Source organism: Peromyscus eremicus, chromosome 8a (assembly GCF_949786415.1).
Source record: "Peromyscus eremicus chromosome 8a, PerEre_H2_v1, whole genome shotgun sequence".
Classification (NCBI taxonomy): domain Eukaryota; kingdom Metazoa; phylum Chordata; class Mammalia; order Rodentia; family Cricetidae; genus Peromyscus; species Peromyscus eremicus.
Window position 1 is genome coordinate 103,633,927 of NC_081423.1, and position 10,366 is coordinate 103,644,292.

General features: G+C 46.3%; 1 protein-coding gene across 1 annotated transcript in view; it reads right to left on the reverse strand.

Annotated features, from left to right (window-relative positions):
• The window catches only part of Rab40b (RAB40B, member RAS oncogene family), a 31,590-nt gene extending 29,838 nt beyond the window's left edge, over positions 1–1,752 (reverse strand). The window contains exon 1 of the mRNA XM_059269887.1: positions 1,528–1,752. Coding sequence (XP_059125870.1) covers positions 1,528–1,672 — 145 coding nt within the window. The 5' untranslated portion in view covers positions 1,673–1,752. The remainder of the gene's footprint in view (positions 1–1,527) is intronic.
• Positions 1,753–10,366: the final 8,614 nt, after the last annotated feature.

The window sequence follows — 10,366 nt, forward strand, 5'->3', positions numbered from 1 at the left end:
AACCAGGACATGGGTGGGGAGAGTGGAGTGTGATGCTGCAAACATTCTCCTTCCACTGCCAGAGCACAAGACTCTCACAGTGAAATGTCGTCCTTATGACAAAATAATGACTCTAGCTTCTTAATGTTTGTTTCTCCCTCACTTGTTTACTTTTTTCTCCCCTTCCCTCTTTTTCTCTCTTCCATTCTGTTTTTTTTACAACCCCCCCCTCCAGACAGGGTCTCATATTGTAGCCCAGGCTGGCCTCAAATTCATGGCAGTCCCCCCACCCCACCCCCGTTTCTTGAACGCTGGGATTACAGGTGTGAGCCACCATCCTGGCTGTTCTTCCAAATCTTTTCTTAGCCCTAGAAGAAATATGTAGTAAATCAAAAGTTCACAAAGGCTACAACTATGGCATCAGTTCTCTGCGATTTCTCCAACCATGTTGACAATAAAATACAAAGGAAAGCAACAGCAGCTAGTGGGCCTTGCTCACGCCAACCAGGCTGCTCATATGTCATCAACATCTTTCTCACTGCCCACATCAGTCATCTACTGTAGGACTCACATCCCTTTGGGGCTTGTTAAATGTTTTACTCTTTTCTGCTGCCGAGGCCAGTGCTTCACTGAGCACCCAGACCTGAAGACAGGACTGTGGACAGACACATCCTGCTCTGGGGTAGTGCTGTCCAACAGAACTTTGCTCCAAAGGTCTAAATCTGTGCTGTCCAGGCTGGCAGTTACTGGCCCTGGATCACACAGTTTTAGAGCCCTGCTAACCCATGTGGCATTGCCAGGGAAGCAGCCTGCAAGCCCAGTGGACAGAGGGTGGCAGGCCTCAGGACAGGGTCTGTACTGGAAAGGTGAGTTGAAGTCCCCACAACGATACAAAAAGGCAGTCGCGTTAGTCTTTGCACAGCCGCAGTGTGAGAGAGGGGTCTTGTATGTCCCGCCCAGGTTTCTGCCCCAATGTTTCCTTCCTCTGGGGTGCAGGGTCTCAAATCTCAAGCTTCTACTAGGACACACTGCTCATTGCCCTCAAGCCTGCTTTCTGGTCTCATCTGCACCCAGGCTCCTGAACCTCTTAGTTGGACACCTTTCTACACCCTAACCAACTCTACAGGGTCACTGAGGCTCCTCCTCCTAGAAGTCCTGTCCACTAGGACAGGGAGCCCCAGTGCAAGGTGCTTGGAACCTGAGGCTCAAGCCTAGTCTTGCTACTCTATGCTTGCAGTCCCACGCACCAAAAGGTCACGGACCGGGAGCCTGTGGTCTCTCCAGTTCCCTAGTCTGCTGCCCCTCTGCCCACGCCTCCCGCAATCCCACTCACTTCTCCCAAACACGCCGCTCGCACCTGCGGTCTCCCTCGACGCCCACCCTGAGCCGCTTTGTGGACTCTGCCCACAGCGCGTAGTCTACCCCAGCATGCGGGTAGCCCTGCCCAGCTGCTCCATGGGTTAGACCCACTCTGGAGCAGCCGCTCGCACCAAGACCCCAGCGCTGCGCCTCCGGGTGCTGCGGCCGCGCTCCCGCCGCCGCGCTCACCAGCCGGGTGGCCATAAGGAGACTCGGCTGCTCCGTCCTGCAAGCTGGCCAGGATCTCGCCCTTGCCCACGTCGCTGTCGCCCACCAGCAGGAACTTAAGTAGAAAATCGTAGGCCCGCACAGGGCTGCCCAGGGCGCTCATCATGACGCCCCGGCCACCCCTCCCATGCCGGCCCCAAGCTGAGCACAGGCGGCGGCTGGTCCCTGAGTGCCGGCGGGCAACGCAAACGCTTCTCCGGCCAGGGGCGCTTGACAGCCGCAGCGCCCGCCCACCCTACCTCGTCATTGGTGAGCCTCAGTTGCTGAGGTGGATACGCACGCTCATTGGCTAGCAAGTTCGTCCATCTAGTTCTTAACGCCTCCGCACCTCGCCCACCGCCTCTCTTGGGTGGACTTGTTGCCTTAGCCAATGGAGATCCGGAGGCGGTAACGGGCCGTGCCAGAAGCAATAGGAGGCGGGAGGTCTGCTTTCACAACCAATGGAAGAGAGGCATGGAGAGGAGGGGCGTGGCCAATGCTACTCCTCCCCGTGAGCTAGTGCACAACAGGAGCCGGCTCCAGATTGGTGTGGGAAGCGCCTGGTAACAATGATTTACCCCGCAGCTCCACAGAGCCTCCAATGCTAGGGTAAGAGCTTAGGTACATGTGCACGTGTCCATGTGGGCATCAGATGGAACTAAAAGTTACAGGCAGTTGTGAGTTCCAGCACCAAGTGGACACGTGGACACTTGCACCTCTAAAGGTGTCTACGCATGGGTGCCTCCAGGTCTCCATGGGTTTCTGTCCGTGCATGTCAGTGTGTCTACTCGTGTGTGCATCGTGTGCCTGGTTGCTGGCAGAGAGCTCCTGGTGGAGACCTGCCTGTCTTTGACTTTCTCTTACCCCCTAGGGAGCAGCAGACCTTTGGACAAAGCCTGCTCTCTGCCCTAGAGCTTCTTACCAGTAGGCACTAAAGTTACTTAGAGTAGTTGTAGTTTAGCATTTCTGGTACATCTTCATACAACCTGAAGCAAAAGTGTCTCTTACACTCTGCCCTCTGCTTTATTAAGGAGCATATTGTACTGGTGTTTTCATTCAGTTCCCAGGAGCAGGTGGAAAAGAAAAGTGGTGGAAGAAAATTATGAAAACGTTTGTGGACACTGTTCTAAGAGGAATGCAGGACTATTAATTATCCTTTCAAAAAGAGTTGATCATAATAAGCCCTAGTTACAAAATATGGTTGCCAGTTTAGAATGGGTAATTGAGACAGGGTTTTTTGAGACAGGGTTTCTCTGTGAAGCCTTGGCTGTCCTATAACTTGCTCTGTAGACCAGGTTGGACTCAAGATCTGCCTGCCTCTGCCTCCTGAGTTCTGGTATTTAAGGCATGCACTGCCACCACCACCCAGGGCTAGGATGAGTGATCTTGATGAGCCATTTCTGACTCAGAACAAGACTATCTTTGACTCAAGGCCACACTGTTGCTAAATAAACCCTAGCTGCAATTATTTCAAAGCATCATGACATTGCAACATTGTCTGACTATGCACACAGAAAAACCTTCCTAAAGAACCCTTTCGAGCGCCTGTGCCCAGACAACATGGTTTTCCCCATGGTTTTGCCAGCTGAAGTTGTATCACAGTGTATCAAATAAATTCTACTTTGCCTTCTTCTGTCACAACTCATATCTCACCAGCCTGCCAGTGTCATTCCCGTGAGATGACAGATTTGAGTTCAGATATTTAGCCAGTGTGATTGATAGCTTGCTTGTAAATCTGTGATTGCTAATCTTGTCAACTTGGTAGGATCTGAAGTCACCTAAGTGAAGGGACGCTAGCCCACTTAAGCATGTGGCAGGCCTTGCCCTTCTACCCCATTCCCTCTGCCTTGCTAAAAACCATTAGATCACATTCCTAAAGCTATCCCCCAAGGTCTAGTCCCTTATTTGACTGCTTCCTCCTCCTGAGGCTGACTACCAAAGTTTTTTGGTTCACCAAATTTGGTTCACCAATTAATATGCCCAATTTACCTTTATAAACTGCCATTTACCTATGGACCGCATCAGTCTCCTCTCTATCCAGAGGCAGTCCTTTGTTCCTCCAGGAAAAATACCCCTTCCCTGTAGCTTGAGTTTCCCTGCCTGGCCCACAGTCAGGGCAAATCTCTTTCACCTGCCAGTCCCACAGCCTCTCAGACCTGACCAAGTAAACACAGAGACTTATGTTGCTTTCAAACTGTATGGCTGTGGCAGGCTTCTTGCTAACTACAGCTCAAATTAATCCATTTCCATTAATCTATACCTTGCCACATGGCTCGTGGCTTACCGGTATCTTCCCATGCTGTTTGTCATCGTGGCAGCTGGCAGTGTCTCTCTGACTCAGCCTTCCACTTCCCAGCTTTATTCTCCTCCTTGCCCCGCCTATACTTCCTGCCTAGCCAACGGCCAATCAGTGTTTTATTGATTAATAAGCAACACATTTGCCATACATCCCACAGCACTTCCCCCCTTTTTTTTCCCAAAAAGGAATGTTTTAACCTTAACAAAGTAAAATTACATATTATTTGGGAATTTGGGCGTAGCTTCTCTTACTACTTCCTGCTGGAAGGGGGCGCTGTATCTTATGGGGAAACAAAGAAAATTTTAGAATTATGGAATAGTCCATGAGGCTGTATCGTCTGAGCCAGATGCCTTCAAACCATTCTGGATGTTGGATCATCTGGGCCATGGTGTCATTGGAGACCTTCAGGGGGTCTTGGCTGGTCAAACCTGATGTATCTTAATCTGGAACAAATCCATAGCCTTTGGCTTTCTGTGGGAACAAAAGTAGAGACTCCTTTCCAAAGTAACATATCCTTATATCCAAATTTTGAAGTCAAGGTACCTTTAAAATATACATTTTGGCATAACTCAACAGCTTTTACAATCAAATGTTTTTCTGCAGTTAAAAATTCCAAAGACAACACAATCCAGATTCTCTGTGTAATATTCATCTTTACGTGGCTTATTTTTATACTACCTTTACTGTCTCTTTAAAGACTTTATTTTTAAAAACTATTTATTTCTTTATTTAACTTTATATATCACCTTTTTTGTCTCTTTCAAGCCTACGTATCTTTTACACACATTGTAAACTATTACATCTGAATCTGTCTTATTGTGAATCTATTGCTTTAAACTGCAGCAGCTGTGGCTGCTGTGGCTGCTGGCTCCGCCCACCTCAGCTTCCCAACATGGCTACGTTTACCGCCAGCTCTGGGAGCTATCGTGGGTCTATGCTTTTATCCAAGCAGCGTGTAGCCCAAAAACCTCTTTTTTTGTTTTGTACCTGCAAAGGCTAAATCCACCACGCAGCTTAATGTGCCACTTGTAGAGGCCTGATTCCCGCCATACTGCAGGTTGAGCACGCACGCCAGGAACCCACTAGTAGCTGAAACCAGCAGCTCATTTGAGAGAGACAATTAGGAAGCTGTTTTTAGCTCCGTTTTAGAATCTTTTTTCTCAGTTTTTAGGTGGAAACTCTTGCCACCACGTTGGACGCCATTTGTAGCTTGAGTTTTCCTGCCTGGCCCACAGTCAGGGCAAATCTCTTTCACCTGCCAGTCCCACAGCCTCTCAGACCCGACCAAGTAAACACAGAGACTTATGTTGCTTTCAAACTGTATGGCTGTGGCAGGCTTCTTGCTAACTACAGCTCAAATTAATCCATTTCCATTAATCTATACCTTGCCACATGGCTCGTGGCTTACCGGTATCTTCCCATGCTGTTTGTCATCGTGGCAGCTGGCAGTGTCTCTCTGACTCAGCCTTCCACTTCCCAGCTTTATTCTCCTCCTTGCCCCGCCTATACTTCCTGCCTAGCCAACGGCCAATCAGTGTTTTATTGATTAATAAGCAACACATTTGCCATACATCCCACAGCACTTCCCCCTTTCCCTTGTCCCCTACTTGCTTTATCACCACATCCTAGCCCATTCTAACACAGACCTCCTCCCCTTTCCTCCTCTTAAAAATTAAACCTGCAAGGTCATTTGCTGCTGTTTTCTGCCTGAGTCAGAAAGGAACCACTTTTCTTTCCCCCTTAATAAAGGATCTCTCTGTGAAAACAGGTGTTTGGGTATGGTTTGTGCCTAATCTGGGATCCGGGAGGAAGCTCGGGCTGTGTGGGGGTCTCTTTCACTCTAAGAAGCATACTTCTTGGCATGTCTGTGAGTGTGTTTTCAGAGAGGATTGAAGGGGGAAACACAAAGATTGAGTAGTTGGCATCTTACATAAGGAGATACAGGGAAAAAGCAATGCCACTTGACAGCCTTCATCCCGAGTAGATGTATGTGTTGTTACCATTGCCATCCTCCACCGCCATCACACTCCAGCTTCAAACGTGAACTGAATACTGGTGGCTCTCTAGGAATCTTCCATTAGGCTGGGACTGCTGAGGCGTCACGCTTCCTGGGCTGATTAGCTTCTAGGTTCTTAGACTCTCCATCACGAAGACTCTATTGTGTAAGTCAATCTAATAAGTCACTTTTTGTTACACACACACACACACACACACACACACACACACACACTTTATTGGCTTTGTTTCTTTAGAGAATCCTGCCTAATACAAATCCCAGCACTAAAAAAGGCTAAGGCAAGAGGACTGTGCATTTGAGGCTAGCCTGGGCTACATAGTGCTTTTGAGGCCAACCAGGACTATACAATGTGACCCTGTGTCAACAAAACAAAACCAACCCCTACACTCAAAAGCTTTACCTTTGCCAATTGCATTCATTCAGATTTTATTTTTTATTATTACTTCTAAATTTATGTATATGTATGTGGTGATATATTGTGTACCCCAATAAAGCTTACCTGGGGATCAGAGGACGGAGCCAGCCGCTAAATTAGACATAGAGGTCAGGCAGTGGTGGCACACAACTTTTTTTTTTTTTTTTTGAGACAGGGTTTCTCTGTGTAGCTTTGTGCCTTTCCTGGAACTCACTTGGTAGCCCAGGCTGGCCTCGAACTCACAGAGATCCGCCTGGCTCTGCCTCCCAAGTGCTGGGATTCAAGGCTTGCGCCACCACCGCCCGGCCTGGTGGCACACAACTTTAATTCTGTCACTCAAGAGGCAGAGATCTGTCTGGATCTCTGTGAGTTCAAGGCCACACTGGGCTACACGAGAGAAACAGAACTAGGCAATGGTGACACATGACTAATCCCAGGAAGTAATATGGTGGGACACAGAAAGGTATATAAGTCATGAGGAAACAAGAACTTGCTCTCTTTAGACTGAGGATTTTGTAGAGGTAAGAACTTGTGGCTGGCTGTTCTGCTTCTCTGATCTTTCAGCTTTCACCCCAATATCTGGCTCTGGGTTTTTTTTATCGTAAGACCTTTTAAGATTCATGTTACATATGTATGTCTGTATGAGTGTACCCTGTCATGTATGCAGGTGCTCACAGAAATCTGAAGGTGTCAGATCTACTAGAGATGGAGTTACAGATGGTTGAGAGCCACCTGATGTGGGTGCTAGGAACTAAACTTGGGTCCTCTGGAAGAGCAGCAAGCACTCTTAACTGATGAACCATGTCTACAGCCCCCAATTAGGATTTCAAAGTATTCACTTTGGATTGCCAGTTTATTTTACAAAACTTACTAGTTACTGACTCATCGGTTGATTGAGGTGCTATCAAAGCCACTATTTAAAAAAAGAAGAAGAGGTGCTTGATATGTAGCTTAGTTAGTAAAGTGCTTGCCTATGGTGGTTGTTTGAATAAGAATTGCCCCGCATAGGCTCATATATTTGAATACATAGTCACTAGGGAATAGCACTGTTTGGGAAGGATTAGGAGGTGTGGCCTTGTTGGGGTAGGCGTGCCACTGGGTGTGGGCTTGGAGTTTTCACTCTCCCTCTGCCTGTTTGTGGGTCAGGATATAAAGCTCTCAGCTACTTCTCCAGTGCCATGTGTGCCACCATATTTCCTGTCATGATGATGACAGACTAAGCCTCTGAAACTGTAAGCAAGCCCCCAATTAAATGTTTTCTTTAATAAGAGTTGCCTTGGTTATGGTGTCCCTTGACAGCATTAGAACAATGACTAACACACCTACCAAGCACAAAGACCTGGGTTTGATCCCCAGCACCAAATAAACTGGACATGGTAGTACTTGCCTGTAATCCTAGCACTGGGGAGGTGGAGGTAGGGAGATCAGAAGTTCAGGGTCATCCTTGGCTATATAGCAAGTTCAAAGCCAGCTTGGACTAACTACATGAGATCATGTCTCAAGACAAAGAAAAACAAAACAGAAAGGTGAAAGGATAGAAAATAGAGAGGGGTACAATTTTATCACTTCTCCAACCCTCCCATCTCTATCCCTTAGTTCTCTGTTATAGAATATTATTATAAGATGTGTTACATATGTTTATGCTGTGAAACATTTGTTTAATGATGCAAAGATGTGTTACATTCTTTTATATTACATTTGTTTAACTCTGTGAAGCTGTGTTACTTTGCCTGCCTAAAACACCTGATGGTCTAATAAAAAGCTGAACAGCCAATGGCAAGGCAGGAAAGAGAAATAGGTGGGGCTGGTGAGCAGAGAGAATAAAGAGGAGGAGAAATCTGGGAGAAGGAGCAAGAGAAGGAGGAGGACGTAAGGAGCCAGCCATCCAGCTACACAACCAGCAATGGAGTAAGAAAGAAAAGTTTGCAGAAATAGAAAAAGGTGAAAGCCCAAAGGCAAAAGGTAGATGGGATAATATAAAGTTAAGAAAAGCTGGCTAGAAACTAAACCAAGCTAAGGCTGAGCATTAATAATTAAGAATAAGCATGCATGTGTGATTTATTTGGGAGCTGGGTGATGGACCCCATAAAAGAGCAAAAACAACCAACAACCCAGTTCTCACACTCCATTTTACTGTAGGTACTTTGCCACCTTAAGAAGAAAGGACACTTTCCTGTTCTGAGTTCCTTACCCTGCATAGCTAGCCTCAGATAGGTGCTAGAGAGATGACTCAGTGGTTAACAGCACTGGCTGCATTTCTAGAGGCCTGCATTTTAATACCTAGCACCTAAACGGTGACTCACAACTCTAACTCCAGGTCCAAGGAATCTGATGCCCTCTTCTGGCCTTTGTGGGCATCAGGCACACAAATAGTGCACAGACATACATGCAGACAAAAACACCATTCACATGAAATAAAATAAGAGTCCTCAGCTTACTACCTGGAATTATACCCAATAGCCTCTTCAGCCTTTCCCTGCTGTGGTACAGAGCCAGAACACTTCCTGGAGGGGGTGATGAGTGACATCTGCCTCCTTTTCTCCCCATGGTCCTTATCATGTCATGGCAGTCACTTTGAAGCTGGTCTTTACTCAGCTAAAACATGGTAGCTACCACCTAAAGAGAAAAATCAAAGGTACCTTGAGCTGGGCGGTGGTGACGCATGCCTTTAATCCCAGCACTCAGGAGGCAGAGGCAGGCGGATCTATGTGAGTTTGAGGCCAGCCTGGTCTACGGAGTGAGTTCCAGGATTGGCTCCAAAGCTACACAGAGAAACCCTGTCTTGAAAAAACAAACAAACAAACAAACAAAAGGTACCTTGATATACTGAAGGGCTTCAGGTCACATACGTGTTTGATATTCATGGTTTATATAAAATGACATAGAAGTCACATAGATTCTATAAATATCCTTCTATATACTTAAAACAATCTCTAGATTATTTTCAATATCTAATACAATGTAAATTATAATACTAATCTCAGCTAGGTTATTTATAATACCTAATACAATGTAAATATTTGTTCTTACTGTTCAGAGAATAATGATAAGAAAAAGTCCTGCTCATATCCTGTAAAAGCATATTTTTTTTTTTTTTGGTTTTTCGAGACAGGGTTTCTCTGTGTAGCTTTATGCCTTTCCTGGAACTCACTTGGTAGCCCAGGCTGGCCGCAAACTCACAGAGATCCGCCTGGCTCTGCCTCCCGAGTGCTGGGATTAAAAGCGTGCGCCACCACCGCCCAGCCTAAAAGCATAATTTTTTTCATCAAATATTTTTAGGCCATGGTAGATTGACTCCATAATGCAAAATCTATACATACAGAGGGCCAGCTGAAGTGCCAGAAAAGGACTGTCACCACATATAGATGACCATTTTCTGCCCTGAAATTAATATGAAGCCCACCAAATAGCACACCCATCCAACAAGGATGCTTATTTCACAAAGCAAGAGTTCCCACCCAGGAAGCCCAGAGCTTCCTGAAGGATGCCCTCTCCAACTCATAATTTTAATAATTGTATAAAACCCAGGCAAAACGTAAAGAGATGGATACACCACTAGCAAATCTGTTCAATACAGGGCTGGGCTTCCAGCTCTGCCCATCTCTGGTTACTAAAAAATTCCTCCTGTGGTCAAGCTAAAATCTCCCTGAATTTCTGTCCATGTCCTAGTCAGCTCTGAGAAATCAGGCTCTGACTAGTGGGAGTCACACAAGGAGGACAGAGGGAACAACAGAAAAGGGGATTTGCCATTTCTCACGGATGAAATAGAACAAGAAGGTACATGTGATGTTGACACTTTGGAAGTGAGGGGAGGATAGGATGACTAACATGTTTTAAGTTTAAATTACTGTGCTTAAGAGATCTATAAAACAAAAATGCCTCTAGCCTGTAAGCCCTACTTGCCCAAGAACAGATAATTTCCTAAATGCTGGGGAGCTAGCTGTTCTTGCAATTGCCTGGTCCTGTACAATTTTTAATGAAACTGTTGTTCATGTGAGATAACAAACCGTGTTTTTGCTTCTGTAGACAAGCTTGCTTGCCCCGGAATGCACAGAGAGAGAATGTGTGCTTGATTGCTCATAGGCAGGAA